Here is a 22166-nt window from a genome sequence, read left to right as displayed (position 1 = left end):
TACACGAAATAAAGATAGAATGTGATATTAGAAAAATATGTAGACCCTATAAAAAAAGGTACCCCTAAACGGCCACGCCTCCACCTACCTAGTTTAGTGGTACGTACAGTATAGTACCTCGTTACTCCGATACTCGTACCGGTACGTACACGTACGTACGTACGTACAAGTACAACGTAGAAATAAATCAATGGGCGTAGGGCTGTGGCTTTGGCATTAAATTTGTATAGTGAGAATGGCTGCCCTTATTTCCTTGTCTGCGGCAGGATTAATAGGTAAGAATATACTAGATAATGCCTGTATTCATATGATATTACATGCGAGGCATTTTCTTGCAAGAAATGAAATTATATAGTACCGGTACGATGTCAGTATAATACGAGTTGGTAGAAAGTGAGTCTGTGAGTGTGAGAACACAGTCCCATACATTCTCTTATTTGTCATGTTTAGGGTAAAGTTCACCCTACCTCAACTTCAAGTGATGTTCGTGCAGGCTCCACTTCACTTGGATTTCTAAGTAGTTGGCAAACATCGCTTCATTGCAGAAGTAATATTTGCCGAAATTGAAACTCCTCGCTACTCACCGGGGCTCTTTCCAGGCAGTATGTAGCAATACAATCATAATTTTGAAATTTAATTTGGAAAGAAAAATCGTACAAAAAAGAGCAAATTTGCTTACCTCGGCCTGGAAAGTGATTTCGCATGTCTCTTCTACGGAAAAACAAGGTAGCCCGTTGGTGGCGCTAATAAATTTCACATCCTTGATTCAGCTCCTCAGTAATAAACTGTTTCTAAATTTATTGTCGAATACGCAATTCTTATGATTACTTGACTAATTATGGGCACCAATAAATGAAATACCTTCAAAAACATAATTCAAGATTATTGTTGGCGATAACACTTTTTCAAATAATTTAAAACGATGACTAATAAAAAAAATTGAAAAAATCTACGTACCTGGAACGAAACAAGCAGTACAAGCTTTAACGAACGTCAATATTAAGGTCTACCAAAGTCTATACAATGAAAAGATTGGACACTTCACGGACTTCGCGTAATGCCTTGCGTCGATTTGCGTGTAAAATAGTTTAGGTGCCTAGTCTTTCCCTTGTCGTGTCTTTGATATGAATATAAATCGCGTGCCCTCTTTAGGCCAAAAATTGATTTCGTCGCTGACCGATGGGCATCTCCGTGAAATCTTCACTGAAGATCAAGAAAAAATACATTATTTTAAAAGCAAACTTCAAAGAGAAGTCACCAAAGGATCTAAATGGTTCGGTAAGTGTCATAGCACAATGTGGAATCCTAACTTGAGTGTAATTATATTTTATTTGGGCAAATGCCCATGATATATTTGCATGTGTTGCGTGCATATGATATTCCTTCGCACGCGAGATGAAATGAACCCATCCATCCTCCGGTTATCCTCAAAATTGGTGATTTTTGGCCAGTATCTAATTCCTCACACGTACTATTCACAGCCGATTTCAAAACATAGCATGCACATGCGCGAGGGTCGCAGGTCAAACAGCATGAATATTTATATTATATTGGATGGCTCAGAATGGAAAACCAGAAATATTCCAAGAGTTTGGGAGTCAGAGAATTGCTGTAAATCTCACTGTACAGATGATGATGAAGATCTTATCACATTTGGGGTCACAAGTCATAGAGGTTATTGTTTAAAAAAATTTGAAGTTACGTATGTATTATCAAGAAATGCCAGAAGCAGACATTTCAACAGCGTACAGTCAAGAAAAAGCAATAGTCCATAGATCTGGTTCCTTCCAAGAAAAAGAATATCTGATATATAGCCTCTTTTTGCATTTATTTTTTGCAGAAAAAGACAACAATGGAGATGTCCTGTGGACCTGGTCGTATCCCTCCATCTCCAGTAACAAGAAGAAGTTGCTGATGAGGAAGTGTTGCCTTTCCCAAGATGGGGCCATCATTGTTCCCTTTGTGTATGGTCAGTATCAAAGGGAGTGGTTTTACATCATGACCGTGCCAGTAGAAAATGTATCTGCCCTCAAAAAGGTAATGAAAACAGACCTTTCCTTCTTTCATTTAGATTTTAAAACTGAATAATTTTGTAAAAGAAGATGTTATGTGGGCTTGTCTGGTTTACCAGTCTGTGATGTCTTCCTGTAATGAAGATACCGCTGCATAGACCAGGGCCCCGTCTTTTACAAAGAGTTGCGATTGATCCGAAAAAACCAGCGACATCAACATCTAAATTGAATGTTTGTTTACAATATCTTCTAGATACAAAGTATTCATAGTTTCATACATTCATAATTTTCTTTAAAATTCAGTGTGATTCTCTTAATTTGTTTAAGGACATTTTGCAATTTCCCTGTAGAATAAAATTATGACATTGATGGATTTCCTTATAGTTGAGATTGACCCAATCAATCACAACTATTTGTAAGACAGAGCCCAGGGGCCTGTTTCATAAAGGACTTGCAACTGTTGTAACTTTGGCAACTACCATGGTAACAAGGCTCAGCAGCCAATCATAATCAAGGTCACCATGGTAGTTGCCATAATGACAAAGTCACAACAGTTGCAAATCCTTTATGAAACGGGCCCCAGATGACACTCCTTGTATATTGTTAATTTATTGTTAATTGTCAATTGGGAAAGCTATGACATTGCCCACTTTAAACTAATTGGTTGACCCATTGCTCAATACCAAACTTTGTAGCATGCATGTGTGATCAATGAACAATATTTGAATATTGCTGAGTTGTTTATTAGATTGAGATAAGAAACATTGCTATTCAACAAGTGGAAAGTCAGTGGCAGTCTTGTCTGCATGATGCGATTTAACAGCAGTGGTGCTGACTTTTAAGTACATATAATTTTCTTTGTTTTTATATTTAGCTTTTGAATATAAAATTCAATAATCCAAGGTCACTAAGGGTCATGGCCATTGATGCCCTGTTCATTGGGATAAATGCCCCTCTTGGGAGATTGCAGGCCTCCCAGGGGAGATATTACAATTATAAAACACATCGTTCACCTCAGCTTTGATTAGCTTATTGAGAATGGAAAGTTTGATGTTTCTTGTATTTTTCTCTTTTGTGCAGAAATAAAGGAATGTGTCCTGTAGAAAAGTGTTCTCGCCCAAAAGATATTGATATTCAAAGTCTGAATTGTAGCTTTAATGAATGGATACCATCATTTAATTTTGGATAGAAGGAAATGAAAATATACATGTACATGTACTCTACTTTATGTATTTGATTCAGATTGCCAATTTTTCTTCATACAGGTCAAACACTTTTCCTTCATATTACTTGCCAAAGATTTCAATCCTGAAAAATACCAAACCTTGAGTGAGATCCTATGTAGAGTATACAATACAACAGGGAATGCTGCCACGATCCTCAAGGGCTACTTGTCCGTCATCACCAAAGGCACTTGCCCAAGTGAAAACAATGGAACTTTTGTCGCCCAAGACTTTGATGCAAAGAAGGCTTACGCAGCAGGATGCGTAATCGGTATGTGATCTTTGCATTTATGATCAGTGAGTTATGGTCTCCTAGCCAACTCGTCTTTTCATTGTCAAAGTCTCAGCATCAAACTTGGGCTAAGGTCTACTAAAATTGCATTCAACTGGTTAAGATTTCTGAAATCTGTTACTTACATGAAATTCGATTTAGAATAAGTAAATAACACATGTTTTGCATATTCTAGTATTAACAAAAAACATTTGACCTAGGCAATGAATCTACTACGTGTATAAAGATAAATATATCATATATATGTTATCCATTGTCCTCGATTTTCGTGAAGAAAATGTGTCTGCAAAATTTTTGGTATGAATATGTTCCTTATAGTACATATAATTCAAAGAAAATATCTTCTTTTTTTTTTAGATGTTATCAACTCATTTGGTCTGGAAAGCATCCTCATTTACACAGCTCTACTGTTAAAAAAGAAGATTGTAGTATATCATTCCAGAATAGAAGAGGTCATTAAATTCATAAGGTGAGTTTTCAACTACCTTTAATTTCAATGGAAAGAGGAATTGTAAATCTTTTCATGCTGTCAAACACAAAATGCATTTAAAGAGAAATTCCAGTAGTTGCAGTAAACACTGATTTCATGAGAAAGTCTGTAAAACCAGGCTTAATTGTCAGTATATCATCGAGGATCTAGATCTGGTACAGTTACATAAACTGAACTTTGTGAAATCTTGAAATCTACGCTGAATAATGTTCAGACTGAACTTCCCCAACACAGATAAGCGCACGTGGGACAGTGTATAATTATTGCTTTGAGCGTCGGGCCCGACGCTCTACCCGAATCCTGTGCTTATTTGCTGATTTCTCAGCAATTACACAATTTCTTCCAGAATCCTTTGACACATGCGTTTTATTTATACAAACAGACACTTTGGTGGTCATTTCATTGGATTCTGTACGAACTCATTTTGATATCGTTACCAAAACTAGCATTTACCTTTAATTACGTGTTATTGATGTATGACCACACCAAAAGTGGTTTTACATTCAGATCCCATATTCAGAACTCTGGTTTAATTCAAACTCTGGTTGAGAGTAATACAATAGCCAATTTGGACACAAATTTCAGGTTCAATTTATCAGCTCATGTGTTAACTCATATCATTCATAACTATCTGAGATTATTAACTGAAACAGTTCACCATTGTTGCTTGATAATAATAATAACTAATATAGGATTTGTAAAGTGCATGTATCCACCTTGCTAGGTGCTCAAGACGCTCCGATATTACCCCAGCTAAGCTAGTCTACCAATTCTGGTGCGCACAGCTTTTTGAGGAATCACCTCCTGTTGATACCCATTTACCTCACCTGGGTTGAATGCAGCACAATGTAGGTGAATTTCTTGCTGAAGGAAAACACGCCATGGCTTGGATTCGAACCCCATCCTTCAGATTGAAACACGAGAATCGTAACCACTAGACCACGACGCCCCACATAAAAGAGCACAGTGAATATAAGAAATATACCATGTAAACAAGATTTTCACACAGCCCAAAAATTATTTTGTATTTTTAGGGCTATTTTTATTAGTGCTTTGGGGCTGTAAAATGGCTTTTCACCCTCATTTAAAAGGTAGTATTGGGCTCTCTTAGTAATGAATGACCCATAGATATTGTTATTTACCAATATTTCTCGTTTAACTTTTCATGGTTTGAACCCCTGACTTCCCAGTTATGTTATTATTCTGAAAGACTAGACAGAGTTATATGACTTGAAAGAGATGCTAGAATAATAAATGGTAATTGGATCTCTGCTTTATTTTAACCACCATCTTTCACTGCTATAGTGTATTTGAATTGATCAAATTATGGAGTTGTTATTTGAAATGAATAATGGCTTTGGAAGCGCATAGAGACGTCACTCATAATGTGTTATGCGCTATAAAAGAACTGACTATTATCATTCTTAATGTATTTCAAAGTCAAGGTCATTTTGAGGTCAGTGAACTTATTTGCTTTCATATTCCACGAATTCCAGCTACAAACTACAACAATGTGAATTTTATGCATGTTATTATTAACTGCTTTCTGCTTACGTGACGAGTACTGTGGTAGGGTTTGAACCCAGACATAGCTACTGATCATAATACCTCTACATTATTAAAATGATCATTTTGTGATATCTGTTTTCTTGCAGGGCATTGCCATGTTTAGTATGGCATCGGCAGAACTGGTCCATTCTCCATCCGTACGTACACATGGAAGAGGATGAATTGGAGGATTTAAGGACGGGGCCTGCCTATGTTGCCGGCTTTGTAGACGCAGTTGTGGAGAACAACACTGAATTATACGACTTATTTGTGAATCTATCAACTGATGAAATAACAGTAGCAACTCATGCCAAAGGTACATACATACAAATGAACATTGCAAATTATACAAATTTTCTGAATGTAAGGAATGTCATTATTGTTGTTATGGAAATCTGTTGATTTCATTAAATTCATTCCAATCTGAAGAAAAATGTACATTTGATTTACAAAACAACTTTGGAGCATTACTGAAGAACTAGTGACATTACTGTAATATATATCTTTAATACTTGAGCTTTTCTCGTGGCAGATTCAATTCTGAAGACAAAGTGTGAAAAAGTAGTAAAAAGGTGAAATTTAGACCATCTGGACCCAAGTAATTAGATTAATGGTAGGACCATGAGGTAATTAGGGCAAATTGATTGTAGAAAAGCTAGATTTAGCCATTATGGTGTAAGATGCATCTGGTGATATTCTGGTAATTAAACCTAGTTGTAGCACAATCTAGAATTTTAAACCACATTTTTATGGAATGCTGGGCTTTATAATAGTTATTTCATATTTATGGCAATTATAATGTATCATTCATTAAAATTAATATTTTTGTATTTTCATTTTCTTCCCATTTCACATCTCAATTTTATCTCAATCTAATTTTTTTGACAACTTTTTGCAGCAGGATAAGAATAATTTTAATTGGTGAATAAGTTGACAACTGGCATTCCATAATAGTGTGATCTAAGTAACCCAGGTTTAACTAAACCATTGATATCATTATACAAACCTTTAGACCATCTGTAGGTAGACTAAAATAAATACAAGCCGTATACCATTGAATTATCAATTGACCTTCTATTATCTCTTTCTGTAGATATGTTCACCATGAGTAGAATACACAAAGACATTGCCCAGCTAATGGTCAGGTGTGCTGGTGATGACTCCATGACAAACCTTCAAGTCATCAAGGTAAGCTTCTAAGACTCTCTCCTAAAGCTAATTTCATATGAAAGAAAACAAAGAGGGGTCTTTTCACAAAGGGTTAAAGGCAGATTATATGGGGAATTTTATGCCATTCAGATATAAATCACCCTTTAATAGTGTAAGAAGATTAATGACCATCAAACATGTAATGCCTGTGGAAATTCCCCCCCCCCCAGACAGTTGCCAGAGGCTAAGTAGGCATTGCTGAAGAATTTCTTGCTAGTACACTGAGTTTCCCCCATAGATGTCTTGACACACATCTGCAATGCTGTGCTAACTACAAAATATAATTTCATCTTTTTATTCCTTTTCTTTTTCTTCTTAGGAAATTTCAAAAAAGACTGGTGAGCTACTCAACAACTTAAAATCTCTGTCAGAGAATGAAGACAATCCTAAAATCACGCTAGAGAGACTGAAGGAGAGGAAGCTACCCCCGGCGACGGAAGGCTTCCTCTTTGGTATAGCAGCTGCAGAAGGGCTAGTCCAGATATGATCAGATCCTGGTCCAAGTTGCATAGAATTTGCTGTAATTGTAACTTTGCCATCCTCTGGTAACTTCCGTGGAAATAATGAACAGCAATCAGTTGCATAGAAGTTACTTCATTTGTAGATCTTGGTCCTATTTGACTATGATTGTAGATCCTGGTCTCACTTGCAAAGAAGTTGATTTGATTATAGAGCCTGGTCCCAGTTGCAAAGAAGTTGATATGATTATAGATCCTGGTCCCAGTTGCAAAGAAGTTTTTTATTGTAGACCCTGGTCATAGTTTACTATGATTGTAGATCCCGATCCTAGTTGCAAATAAGTTTATATGATTGTAGATCCTGGTCATAGTTCCAATGATTGCAGATCCTGGTCCCAGTTGCATAGAAGTATAACAATGGTACATGTGACTTTGCTACTCAATGATTAAACTTTCGTCTTTATCTTTTTGGGCCACAGAAACATGTTATACTTCTAAAGACCAAATTTGACAATCTTTGCATTTTCTTATCCGGTGAAATTGCTCCGACCATTTCCAAACTCCATGTCAATTGTAGTGGTCAGGTTTAAGAAAATGTACTTCCTTTTTTATGTTATTACAAGTATATTTGATGGCAATTTTATGTGTAACATACTGAAATGACATTTATTTTTAAGTGAAAAGGACCAGTCATGATCTTTGGATAGAGCGCATGGAAAGATTTTTTATTAAGTAAGAAAAAAAGAAGAGGAGAGGTGATCATACAAAGTTCATTGAATGGCATTGTGATGTAGGTTAAGGACAACTATTGCTAATGGTAATTCTCCTTTGTCTAATATTAAACTTTCAGACATACAGACTGCAACAGATTCAGAATCGTGCAGCTCGTATCACTTCAATGGCCAGAAAATATGATCATGTGTCTCCTTTGTTCAAAGAACTTTACTGGTTTCCTTTTCGAAAAAATAACTTATGATATTGCTGTTTGTTTTCATGTCAGGCCTTTTGTTGTAAGTACATGCTAGCTACTCTGCTCATTTATATGAAAAACAAACCAAAATTACATTTTTCAGGAAAGATCTATACGATTTACAGTATTCACTAGTCCCCGATATAGAGCAATATATTTTCTGATGTTCAAAAGGAAAGAATTTTCTGATGAAAATATCCTAGCCCATAGTTCCCAAGTTACACATTATAAAAAAAATCATGCACAACTCCAAGAAAGATGCAGAAAACTTTCATTGGTTGGGATGATCACATAAGATAATGTTAAGTTTCAGAAGTTCAAAGTCAATAATTAGGGCATCATCCCATCCAATATTATACAAATAGCGAATAGGCATGAGTGCGATGGTGCGAGATTTCGCATGAGGTGAAAGAAAGATGCTCTATTCAACGAGGCGTGAATAGAGCGTTTCTTTCTTTCACCGAATGCGAAATCTCGCACCATTGCACGAATAAGAATATTCGCTATTTGTGTTGTACAACGCCTCGGAATTTAGCGAAACTATGAAAAAACAAAGAGTTTATCCCTTTAGTAATCTATGAAAAGGGAGCAAAAATACCGAAAGCAGAAAGCAAAATCCCACAAGCGCACATGACCTTGGGCAGCCTTGCGCATTTAGCCAGCTGGCTTATACGCGTATTGTTCATTTTTACCGAGCGCGATGAATTAAATCGTATTGTGACGTCACCTCCTAAAGCCGTGCAACGGTACATTTTGGATGGTACGTCTTTTGTGCAACGGTACGAATGTTTGACATTCAGCCTCCCATTTGCTCGCGTACAACAAGCTAAGTAGGCGTTGTACAATGTGGCCTGTGTTAAGGGCGTATTCTCCTACAGCTGAATGGGATGGATTGTTCAATCTGAGGGCTTTGTGTTCCTTCAGTCGTTCATTCAGAGTTCTGTGTGTTTCTCCAACCTAACAATTGGCACAATCTGTGCAGGTGATCTTCTTAACACTACCCGACCTTTCTTCTTTTGGAACTTGGCCTTATGGATGGACCATCCTGCTTCTAAAGGTGTTAGGGCTTTTGAAAGCAATAGTGATGTCCTTGTTTTGGAATGCTCTTTTCACACGAGAGGATATGCTGTAAAAAACTCCAAGAAAATCGTATTTCCATCTTAGCATTTTGCTTTTGCTTATTAGAATCAGTTATGTCTGTAATTTTGTTAGTGATAAAACTCAGTTGGCCCGTATTCTGAACTCTGGTTTCATTCAAACTTTGTTCTAAAGTTGTGGTTTAACTATGGAGAGCCAACTGTGACAGAAAATCATCTCATCCCAAACTCTGGTCAGTCATAAATGTGTATGAATAATAACTGAATTAGTTTTCTTCCCCATTGTAGCATAATTTGAGCAGAGTTAGACCATGGCCCTTATTAAACCAGATTTCAGGATAAGGGCCAATGTGAAATTTGCCCTTGTGTCCTAAAGAGTGGTTGAATGAACATGAAGGCTTCTATTGTACAGAGAATTTCTGAGCGAGACAAATTAATTCATTAATTAATTCATTAAGATTTATTGAGTACCAGACTATTAGCAATTTGTTCAAATCATACAGGATTGTATACATTCAAAGTGAGAGTTTGGATTACAGTAAAAAGGGAGAGTCAGGCTTACTCAGGCAAACCTAAATATCAACTTAAAACTGGTAAATAATGCATGTTTTGCATTTAGTCTGAAAATTCTTTTAATTCTTTTAAGGCTCTGTCATATCGTTCCATGCAAGCCTTGCATGTGACCGTTATTGCTACCCACAGGTCGCCGGCATTGACAGTTTCGCACGTTTCTCACACAGTTACCTGCAGAAGTGCACGCAAGTCTGATTTGCACGTAGAAAAGTTTTGAATTTTGTTGCGGGTGATTGCCCACAACCCGGCCACAAGGCTTGCACAGAACAATATGACAGGGAATTCAAATTTTATTTTATGACTTTATGCAGACTTGATAATCTGTCCCATTTCAGACAATAAAATTGGAAAAGGTGATATCTCCTTCATAGTTTATATAATAGACAAATTCATTTATAGCTAATACATGTAGCAAATAGATAACTTTATTTTACTCAAGTACCGATACAATATATTAATGAAAGGAACGCAATATCATGTATGTTCTTAAGAATTCTTATCTGCCATTCATTTGGCACAATATTGGTTATCGAATTTTGTTTTGAGATACATGCTTCGCAATAAGATTAATGACTATATCATGAATATTCCAATGTAGATTATTTAGTTAAAAAAAAAAGAGTGATATGTCTGTGTTTTCACAATGTACAAAAGAATTTATATATTCTGTAAATAAATATAAATTTCATATGAATTCCACCATTCTTAATAAATGTCAAGTGTTTATGTCTTGTATTCTTGATATCATCACTGTTCTCACAGGCATCCCAAGAGGTAAAAAACAATGAAAAAAAATGTTTGCACTACACTGTCAAATGTCTATCATCTCAAAATTTCAGCCTCTAGCAGTTAGATATTGTACTATGTCAATGATATAAAAAAAATAATTCCCATCACAAAGATTTAGCACAAACATTAAGCCCTCCAAAATAGCAACAAAACCTAAGCTAAACCTGGGCCATAAACCTTAACCTGGGGGGGGGGGGTGTTTCATAAAGCTGCTCATAAGTTACAAGCGACTTTACGACTGGTGACCCTTCTTCAGAACTATATCAACACCAATGGAAATATGATGTGTATCATTTTCCACAAGAAAGGACCATCAGTCTTCTGAAGTAACCTACAAACAGCTTTATGGCCACCTTGGCCATTGGCCATGAAGCTTAACCTGTAACTATAAAGCGTTTATTGATAGGAAGGGCGACTTCTACGATTGATTGCATTCATTTCGTAATTATGTATGATCAATCAGCCATTAAGCTATATATGACACGTTCCTTTTAAATCCTTTTTAGGGTTGGTGAAAATGGAGACGATATCAGGGGCGTAAGTGGTCACAAATAAAGAGATTTGACAAAAGCTGATATGTTGAAAAAGTCTGAAATAAAAAGAGCTCCCATACTTTTTTGTAGAGGAAAAAGCCAAATAAGCTGAAAATCAAAACAAAATCAATCTGAAATCGGCTAGAAATCTGAACTCTCACACCCCTGCAATATGAAAGATGAAGAGTGCTTTCATCAATCTACAGACAATCATGTATGACTATTTCTGTTCAAATCTGAATGGGCTATACGGTCACATGACATATGCTCCAGCGACATTTGCTGCAGTCTTAATATCAAGGGCATACATATAGTGTTAGTTTCAGGGTTGTAATAAAATTTTTGGTTCAGGATAATAAAAAATAAAGATAATGATTAGGGTTTATCCAGTTTGGAGGTTGGATTTTAGGTTTGACTTAACACGCAGATTTTCCATCAGAGCATTTGGCGCCGGAGCAAATGTCATGGAACCTGGCCATACAGCTTTCAAAGCTGAATTGTATACATATGATATGTGAATGTTTGAACTGCTTTATGTGTACCTGGACAACATGAAATCAAAGTAATTTAAACAAATTTCAATAAATTTGGAACTTACAAATCTATACTAAAATTGTCTGTAAACACCTCACAGAAATATGAAAAGACCCAAGGTCAGCTCACTGAAAAACAACGGGTTCAAAATGAATCTATTTGAATAAGAGGGGAAAGTTTTCAGGGTGACAAATGAAGTCTGTTCTCCACTACACAAAGCATTTAAATCTTGTAAGCATGACAACTCATGAATACACTGGAACCAACTGGCCTATACCAATTTCACTCTCAATTAAATACACAATTAAATAGGATAAATCTATTTACACCTTGAAAACATTAGAAAATCTGAATACTACAGAGAAAGTAATTTTGTACAGAGTATTGCACTACATAAATTGATCTCACAGAGCACAGGTCAGGTAGTAAGTGGCAATTCACATTCAGTACACATATATAGTTCCACATAAATCCAACAATAATTATCCTGAATAAGTACATATTGCTCAAGGACGGTTACAAATCTATACACAGAAAAGGTTAAAATTGACCTACCTATCTTAATCTTAATATCGCAGGGTGCTACATAAGCACTCACCCGATTGCCCAGGGCAAGTAAAAGTTAGAGTCAGGCAAGTGTTTTGAAGTAAAGACCAAAACTACTTGCCCAAATAGGGTAAGCCAAATTCTCATAGTAGAATGACCAAAATTAGGGTTGATATGATGTTGACCCTAATTTTGGTCATGGCAGGCAAGATAAAATCACTCTGGAAAAAGAAATGAAATAACAAGATAGATCAATTCATGTCAAAAGAGAGAAAAGGGTCAATAGTTTATATTCTATTGACAAGGTTAAACTTTTTTTTCAAGGATTTTTCGGGCAAGTGAAATAGATTTTTTGGGGAAGTATATTCCACCTATCTAAAAAGTTACTTGCCTGACCGGGCAAGTGCTTCTAAAAAGTTATGTACCACCCTGTATCTGTCTACATCTCTTCCAAATCTAAGTTTTCTGTTCCTAAAACAATGGTTCTGTCTATCGTCTTCACTATTCAATCTATTTCAAATATCACCTGTTTCTTATCTTTCTTTCTTATCGAACAATCTCCCTACATAAATGATGGAAATTAAGACTAAAAACTGAAACTTATTTTTAGATATTCCACAGCCTGGTTCATCATTTCTTCATCTATATATATTGAGCTCCGACTGATAATAACCTTCCTGACTTTATCTCACTACACCTATCTGACACTTCTTGTCCCTGCAACAGAAACGATAAAAGTATTGACCTATCTTTTCAGGTATATGACATCTGTGACCTTTGACCTTGTGACTGCAAAGTCTATTCAGATCATTGTTAAAAGCAACCATAACCAAGGTTGAAGTTGAACCCTATAATGGTTTTCTAGTTATCGCGAGAACATTCTAATTTTAGGCATATCATGACCTCATTAAACTTTGACCTTGATACCCGCAAAACGTAGCAGCTCATCAACACTCCTAAATGCATACTTGGGCCAAGCAGATTCGCTAAAGAGTTCTTTAGTTTCTAACGTGAGAATGAAATGGGGTAACAGGCTATCCAAAAACATTATGCCTTCGAGCAGAGGCATAAAAATACATTGAGTTCTTTCTGATATATCTTTTTTTTACAAGCAACTAAATACTTATTTCATCTTCTGAAAGGGATAGTCTTCCCACTAGGTCTAAATGGAGTTGTTGAGATAGGCTGAGTGTTTTGTAGTCTCCTCCTTTCTCTCTCTTTCCTTCTCTGGAGTTTCTCCTCCCATTCATCATAGGCAATGTGGCTATCTTTCTCCTTCTCTCTCCTCTCCCGTTCCTCCATCTCCCGCTTCAGCTGCTCATCTCGTCTTTTCTTCTTCTCGGCATCGTGCAGCTTGTCGTCCTTGACGGATTTCCTGTAGGGGGAGGAGATGTAACTTATTGATCTTTATTTATTTAACCATAAAAAACAGACACATCGTACAATGTTAACAAATAAATAATATTCCTGTTTAAACATGACATAAAAAGAGAGAGTAATAATTGGTTATTTATAGGCCAGCAGGGGAAAAAAAATACATGGGGGTTGAGGGCAATTTTCTCCCCTAAAATGCTCGAAAGAGCCCTGGAAACGCAAAAAAAATGAGCCCTCGAAAATCCCCATTCATTGCAATGTTAAAGCTTATCCATTGTTGCAGATTTAGGCAGTAAGTTGTGAAAAGTAGCCAATTCAAATTTAAAAACCCAATTGTTTGCCTGTAGACCAAAAGTTAAATTTAATACTGTGGCCCAGAGACATGCAAACCCTGAGAAGACCTTGCAAAAAGCCTTTGAGAAAATATTATGCATCCCCATGAGACAATTGGAAAAAAAAATATGTACCAATTAAACTCAAGGGAAGTAACCGGAAAGTATTCAAGCTTACCAACTTGTACACCGATATCAAACTGAAATACATTGAAATTTATGTTTTTATTGATGCATGTGCAACATGCCAAATAAAATAATATTAATGATTCTTGAAGTTCAATACACATGGAAAAACAGAATGTGTCTGATGTGATTCCAGTATGGAGTTTCACCTAACAAGTGACAGCACCAAAATTCATGCTAACAAATGAGCTTTTCCCAATATTGACATTCAAATTTACACCTTAACATCAATGAAATTAAACTATGGAAGTGAGATTGGATATCTTTGATGTCTCCCATGAACATCGCCATTTGCTATGTTTTTTTTTTTTGCAGCAGCAGCAGGCAAAAGCTCCACGCAGTTGATCGTGATGTAACTTATATTTTCGAGATTGCACAGCAGGCTCTGTCACAACCTTCTATCAGGAAGATAGCATGCATTGCCGATTTTAGACACTAAAAAAGTGAGGGGGTCCAAAATATTATTCCTCTTTCTGATTTTGTTTAAAATAGCCTAAGAAAAAATAATATATGATTCTTACCATTTCTTGTAAGCGCTATTGGCATCTTTTTCTTTGTTCTCCTTCTCATAGATTTTGGTTTCTTCCAGGTTCTTCTGCTTTTTCTTTTCCTTCCGATGTTTGTCGATGAGAACCTCATCTTTATCAGCCTTCCACATCTCAAAGGCCTGCAATGGGAGCAAATAGAAATTTAATTCAAACGTGGGTGGATGAGTTTCTTCTCATTTACGGTACATTGTCACTCCGTCAACAGCCAACTTGTCAACTTTCCGTTAGGGCTCATGATCTCACATGGTCTAATCTTACTACATCTCCAACCAGTTTGTCTACCAAGTACTAACTACGCGAAATTGCCATTCAGCCCATTTACCATTTGGTATAATGGGAATGTCACTCGAATATTACTCACACTAACATGGAGTTTTCGTTCCATGACGTATGACAGATTCAAGGACATAGAAAAAGCATAGTCATATATGCCCTTCATGACAAAGAACGATTAAGAAGTCTTTGTCGAAAATGGTGAATCAAAACAGCAGTTTAGTCCTGGAATCAAACATACATGTATTTGCAAGTTTTTGTCAGCTCCGAAACTTAGGGACAGAACTGCTGTTCACAAATTTTTAAGACCTCGCTCATGTTCTTTTTCATTGTAGTGAGTATACATATCAAAATGCTACATGCTGGATAGGGAAGCAGGGTTCATATGAGGTAGATTAGGACTGGAGATGGCACTGTTTATAGTGGTTGTAGCAAGGTGGGTGCAAGAGTACAATGATAAGTTTTAGTCAAATTACCTTATTCGCGTCATACTTCTTGGATTCTTCTTCTTCCTTCTTGCGCCGTTCTCCCTCTTGTTTCTTGAGCTCTTTCTTGCGTTGGTCTGACAACACGGATTTCTTGGAATCCTGCCAAGCCTTGAAAGAAGCCATGTTTTCAAACTTCTTCTCTTCGGCTTCCTGTTAATGACACAAGAATGGTTCAATTATGAAAAAAAGAATTATAGCATACAAACAACGTAATAATTTTCAGATTATTCAGAGAGGACTTCTGATACATTCACTATATTTTTTTATATCCCTTACTTAAGATTGTTGTATTTAGAGTGTACACAAGGAGAAAAAGAATAGTTTTACTACGAAAAACGTTTGCCATGAAATAGTTCATTTTCTTTGCTGACGTCACGCATAGTCCATTTTTTCCCTAGGGAAAAAGTGAACTATACGTTTTTTGACCCCGCCCCCTACTCGATTCGCGTGCTGTGCGGCGCTATGCGAGCAGAGCGCTGCTCAGCCCAACGGTACTCTCTACTGCATGCCACGGGGAACTTTCGGCGAGCTGCACTAACCAGGTGCGCTCGCTGAACAGACGATCAATACGGCAAGGCTTATTGTTTTCTCAACTTCTCAACGATTGTTCCATCATCGACTTATTAAAAATCGTTTTGCTGTAAAAGTCGGGTATCAACGAAGAATATATATGAGTGGAAGGGATATAAAACAAATATACAATGACCCATTCTCGGAACTGGCTAAAACTATTTGCACTCGGGAACATCACATAGTACTATTCTCCCTCGGGCCGATGGCCCTCGGGAGAATAGTACTATATGATGTTCCTTCGATGCGAGTAGTTTTAGCCAGATCCTCGAGTGTCATTGTATATTTGTATAATATTTCATCTCATGCCTTTGGTTTAATTGCCACTTGGTCTTCATCCACCTACTACCCTTACTATCTGATTGGGCTTCTTATCCTACATGGTCAAATCCTAGTTTGACTAAAATTACTTAAAGGTCAAGTCCACCCCAACAAAAAGTTGATTTTAATAAAAAGAGAAAAATCCAACGAGCATAACACTGAAAATTTCATCAAAATCGGATGTAAAATAAGAAAGTTATGACATTTTAAAGTTTCGCTTAATTTCACAAAACAGTTATATGCACATCCTGGTCGGTATGCAAATGAGGAGACTGATGACGTCATCCACTCACTATTTCTTTTGTATTTTATTATATGAAATATTCTAATTTTCTCCTCATTATCAAGTGAAACAACGATTAATTCCTCCCTGAACATGTGGAATTAGCATTGTTTAATACTATATGGTTCAGGCAACTTGGTCCTTATTGTCAAATCTGTAAAAAATGATATATTGTATAATTCAAATAATAAAAAACAAAAGAAATAGTGAGTGATGGACATCATCGACCGACTCATTCGCATGACACTGAGTTGTGCATATCACTGTTTTGTGAAAAATAAGCGAAACTTTAAAATGCCATAACTTTCTTATTTTACATCCGATTTTGATGAAATTTTCAGCGTTATGCTGGTTTGATTTTTCTGTATTTATTCAAATTAACATTTTTCTGGGATGGACTTGACCTTTAATCTTCTAACCCTTTGTCAAATTGCCATTAAACACATTTACTATTTTGTCTATTAAATTTCCAGCTAGGCTATACCAATTTCTTCCTACATCTACTTGGTCTGACACTAATTAGTTTATACTGTTTGACAGATTTATTATTAACGGACCAAATTTTAATTCGACACAATAAAATATATAAAATAAAAAAGTGGAAATTTGACTAACTACACTAAATGAGAAAACAGTTGACATTTTTTTTACTGTAATAATGAATGATTTTTCATGTCAGTGAATTAAATCTTTTCAGTGAGTAATTTGGACATCCAACCAAAGAAGTGTGAGAATACCAGTAGCAAAAAATAAATGTTAAACCTTGATGAATTCATTTGCCATTTACTGTTTAGTCCATTTTTAATATTTCCATTTGGTTTTTAGTCTCCTATATTTTATTATTTTATGACTGAATGTGCCCCCCCCCCCTCCATCACTTTGTGAAAAAAAAATGCACTAGGATACCTTGACTTTCTTCTCCTTCTCTTCCTCCTCCCTCTTCTTTGCTTCCTTCTTCTGCTTCTTCAGTCTCTCTGTTTTCTCTGCCCGCCATTGTTCATAGATGGCCTGTCTGATAGCAGAGGAATCCTGCACCCCTCCCGCTGAGCCAAGTGTAGCCATTATCTCACCGGAGTTGAAGCTTGAGTTGAGAGAGCCCACTGCAGCTGACTTGGGCCTGGTAGGAGTTGGTTTGTGAACTTTTGGTCTGAAAATAGGAAAGTTATATAATCGGGGTTCCCAACTTTTCGAGAAAACAAAATTCCCTGATTTTTCCCTGATGGAGTTTAAAAATTTCCTGATAATTATTCAAACCCATTCCCAGTTTTGCATGTTTTCTAAGTCTTTGCAGTGGATTACATGTATTTTCAGTATAAAAACAATGTGAAACTAATTACTACCACCATAACCAGTCATTTAATGGATGTTGTTTTGATATGCAACAAAATATAACAGAGTCTGACTGACTACCATGCTTTGGACTTTTGGGCCTTTAAATATTCCCTGATTTTCCCCTCATTTGAAGCATTTTCCCCTGGTTTGAGGTACCGGGTATTTTTTTAAATCAAATTCTGATTTTTCCCTGACTGGAAAAAAGTAAAAATAAATTTCCCTGATGGGCTGGGAACACTTTATACATTGCTGCCCGACTTGGAAGGTAAATTTCTTGTATTCAAATGCACTTTATACATGGTATCATTATTATTCCGGCTGTAGCTAATTTGCCGAATAGGCAGTCAAACTTTCATGGAATATATCCTACTGGGTACCCATTCACCTCACAGGGGTTGAGTGCAGCACATTTGGATAAGTTTCTTGCTGACTAATATTTAATTTCACCTGGAGTAGGATTTGAACACACAACCCTCTGATTGAAGGAGGTCAGAACCACTACACAAGTATACTTCCACATAACATATAAAGATACGTATATCATTCCGTACATAACCAACAATATTTTGGTCATATCGTGTTACCCGCAATACATCACCATCATCAGAAAACTACTATCGAATATTCAATATTTTTCCAATATCGCAAATTGAAATATCGCCGAGCACTGAATAGTGAAAGATATCATGCCCCTCTTTGCGACATCGTGGACAATTTGCAACATGGCAATCTTGCTTCCTCAGTATATCGCTGGTTACTGACAAAACAGGAACATTGTTCAATGCTTGTGACCAAACAGTAAGGGGAACTAATAACACTATACTGCATTCAAGTCACTTAAATACTCCCTACACTGTATTTAACTATAAACTACATTGTATCACAACTTACTTTTTCTTCTTTTCTTTTTCTGATTCTCCATCACTTTGATAACCCTCCTGGATAAACAAAGAAAAGATAAAAAGATAGGATGAAAGTAAAAATCATCTAACTCAACATTACAAGATGCAATGTCAATATCCCATCTGTTGGCTACAAACAATATCAATATATCAAATATTTATTCTTGAGATTGTTTATTTCTTTTTATTTAGAAAATAATTTCTGAACAGGATTTATCTTGTCAAAAGTAAAATCCTTCAGATGGAATGACAATACGTATGCCTCGACATTACCTGAGATTTTAGACATGTTTAATAAATGGAAGACATTGGCTTTTTCTAAAAATCAACAAATAATTGAGGTTAGCCACATATCTGCACCAGTGCATTCTGCACACGATATGTGGAGTCTATGCTTACCAAAAAAAAATCATTAAATGTTATGGTAATACAATATTGTAGATATCTTATATATGAAAATGAACGCTTTATCTGTAAAGCTCTGACAGGCACCAAAATGTTTGCAATCATAATTACATCGGTAGCTGGAAAAATAAATTTGATTTTGAATCCTGGACAAAATAAACAATATCCTTTAAAATTAAAATTGTTTCTGTTAAATATTGATTGTTTGCATCATTTTCCTTCATCAAAAAATCACAAGAATTCCGCTTTCAATAAACCACGAAATGTAAAAAATAATCTTCTGAGATTCTAGCCAAAGAATACAATCAAAACAAACCTTAGGTCGCCTATTTGTCATCTTTGGAGGATGATCTTCCATGTCGCTATCATCATCACTATCATCAAGCAATCCTCTAGCTTTCTTTTTATCTTTCTTTCTTACAGGTTCATCATCTAAAACATCCAGAAGTGATTGCTTCTGCTTGCCTTTCTTGTTGGACCAGACCCGACTATTGTCATCATCAGAATCCGAATTCAGACCCGGTATTCGGTTCTTACGAGAGTTAACTCTGGAGTCGTCTGACTTTTGAGGTGTCTCTCCGTTGACTTTTGTGTCTTTTCTGTCCTGCGGCACTCTAGGTTTTGGCTTTGGTGGAAAGCCTTGAGGAGACGGTGACCTTCTACTTCTACCACGTTTGGAGCTAACATCCTCTTCTTCAGAATCTGCAAGGGTGTCCAGAAGGCTTTTCGGTTTAGGAGAAGCTGATTTTGACCCTCCTTTCTGCTTCAGGTTCATGGAACCTAACCTGTTGTTCACTTTGGACACTTCATCATCTTCATCCGACGAGGAGTCCAATAGTCCTTTCTGTTTCCTGGGTTTTGATCTGGAGGACGGACCACTTAGAAGATCATCTATCTCTGATCTAGGCTCCTTACCACGATTCCTTTCTGGTGATGGACTTCGATTCTTCTTGCTCCTTAATCCCAGAAGGTCATCTAAATCTGGAGACTTGTCTCTTTTCCGTTGATCATCATTTGCTCCCCCACCCCTTCTATCAGGTGATCCACTCCTGATCTTGGGCTTCAAATTACTTGAAACCCTTTCTGATTTCTTCTTGTCTGTAAGACCCAACAAATCATCAAGATCGGGAGATTTATTATCCTTTTTCCGCCGATCATTAATTGCCTTACTAGCTTGTCTCTCTGGGGAGCCGCTCCTACTCTTGGATTTCGGCTTCAGCTCTGGTGAAGTCCTCTCTTGTTTGCTTTTGTTCTTCATGCCTAACAAGTCATCAAGGTTGGGCGATTTCCTTTCGGGAGATCCACTTCTAGTCTTAGAAGACTTTCCTCTTTGCCCTGACATGTCCATCAGCGGAGATTTTGATCTGTCCTTAGGTTTAGGTGGCTGCTTACCAGAACCACCCTTAGGTCCCTGGCTCTCATCATACTCATCAAACAAGGATTTCTTTCTTTTCTCTGGCTCTGGGGATGAAGCAATGCCGAGCAATTTGTCAATCTCTGATGGTCCTTTATTCCTTGGCCTTGGTTGAGGTCTAGGGGAGTCATCCTCTGATCGTGGAGACGAGTCTGTGGTCCCTGAAAGTAGTCTTGGACTCGGCTTGGGAGGAGGCTTCTTCTTTGTGCCATTGTCATCTCCAAGGAGAGCCCTGATAGGATCTGGTGAACCTGCTGACTTCCTGGACTTTGGACTCTCACTTCCAGATAGACCTCTGTTTCTTGGAGGAGCTTTTGGGAAGGCATCGCTGGACGATTTAGTCAGAGAGCGAGGTGATGGTGAAGGTGACGGCCTCTGTTTAGTGGAAGGTGGCTCCCACGGTTTGGACTGAGATGGTTGTGGCTTCTTTGAGTTCTTGGAGGTGAACTGAGACAGGATGTCTGGAAAGAAATAACATAATTGATAATGATGAAATTTAATTATCTTCAACGATTTGAATATCACTAACAGGTTAACTTCTACTGAACAAAAACATTAAACTTTTATATTGACAAAATATATTGGCAGGACTACATGTATTTCAATATTTAATGACCAACTTCTCTTTTGATTTATGGATGATAAGTCAATTCTTGTGCCTCTGATGCCACATGACAATTCATAAGACTTTGTCTTCCCAGCTGATCCTCATTCTCAGAATCTTAAATTAAAATTAGATGTAAAAGATCATCCGCAACATGCATAGCTCGCATGTGATTGTAAACAAACCATCACTTTTCATGGATTTGACCCGCGATGCAGCTAGCAGCTGCATGAGTTGGTAGCGAATCGGCATGCAAGTTGAATTGTCCGACTCTTCATCACCGGCGTAATATTCCCTTAATTTACCTTCATCCACATCACTTTGTTGCTCAGTAGAGCTAGAAACTTCATCATCGATCTCTTCATCTTCAAAATCATAAATTTCAAAATCCAAATTTAGATAAACTTCTGTGTTTTCTTTCGTTTCGTGATCAAAGTATGCAGTGATAGTGGAGGAAACGTACCCTCGCAACAGGTTTTGCACGCAAGTGGAGCTTAACGTGAGAGAGCCAATCACGTCTTTCGTACAGACATACACGTCATCAAATTCAAGTCAATTCAGAGACCGATGCGAGGCATATTTCGGGGAGGAATTTTAGCGCTTTTCAATTGGCGATTTCCAGCTTATGTATTATTTTCGTTTTTTTGAATGACCAAATGATTATCCCATCATTACCTTTCCAATGATATATAATAAGGCCATATTCATAATCAATATATTTCTTCGTTTAAAAAATGTGTACAACTGGTCAAACTATTTAATTGTTTACCTTTACAGGGAACAATATTCATCCAAGGCCTAATGATTATCCCTTTTTTTTAACTCACCATCATCACTGAGACCTCCAAGCGCATCATCAT

The 22166-nt window shown here is 36.8% G+C and overlaps 2 protein-coding genes across 2 annotated transcripts; one reads left to right on the top strand and one right to left on the bottom strand.

The window, feature by feature from the left end:
• The first annotated feature begins 166 nt into the window (after positions 1–166).
• On the top strand, positions 167–10571 carry LOC135159219 (DENN domain-containing protein 10-like). Its single transcript, XM_064115530.1, has 7 exons — positions 167–275; positions 1841–2037; positions 3278–3506; positions 3885–3996; positions 5673–5881; positions 6659–6753; positions 7094–10571. The coding sequence occupies exons 1-7, from the start codon at positions 236–238 to the stop codon at positions 7259–7261; spliced, it is 1050 nt and encodes a 349-aa protein (XP_063971600.1). The 5' UTR covers positions 167–235; the 3' UTR covers positions 7262–10571.
• LOC129272794 (ABC transporter F family member 4-like) lies at positions 9732–22161 on the bottom strand (the record flags this gene model as incomplete). Its single annotated transcript, XM_064115522.1, has 7 exons — positions 9732–13649; positions 14688–14833; positions 15464–15625; positions 17556–17796; positions 18873–18919; positions 19605–21163; positions 22134–22161. Coding segments are annotated over 7 exons (2430 nt in total), but the record flags the coding sequence as incomplete, so codon positions are not given.
• Between the last annotated feature and the right edge of the window lie 5 nt (positions 22162–22166).

The sequence above is a fragment of the Lytechinus pictus genome, unplaced genomic scaffold (genome assembly GCF_037042905.1).
Source record: "Lytechinus pictus isolate F3 Inbred unplaced genomic scaffold, Lp3.0 scaffold_177, whole genome shotgun sequence".
NCBI classification, from domain to species: Eukaryota; Metazoa; Echinodermata; class Echinoidea; order Temnopleuroida; family Toxopneustidae; genus Lytechinus; species Lytechinus pictus.
Note: the sequence above shows the minus strand (reverse complement) of the source record. Positions and strands in the feature narration are given on the sequence as shown.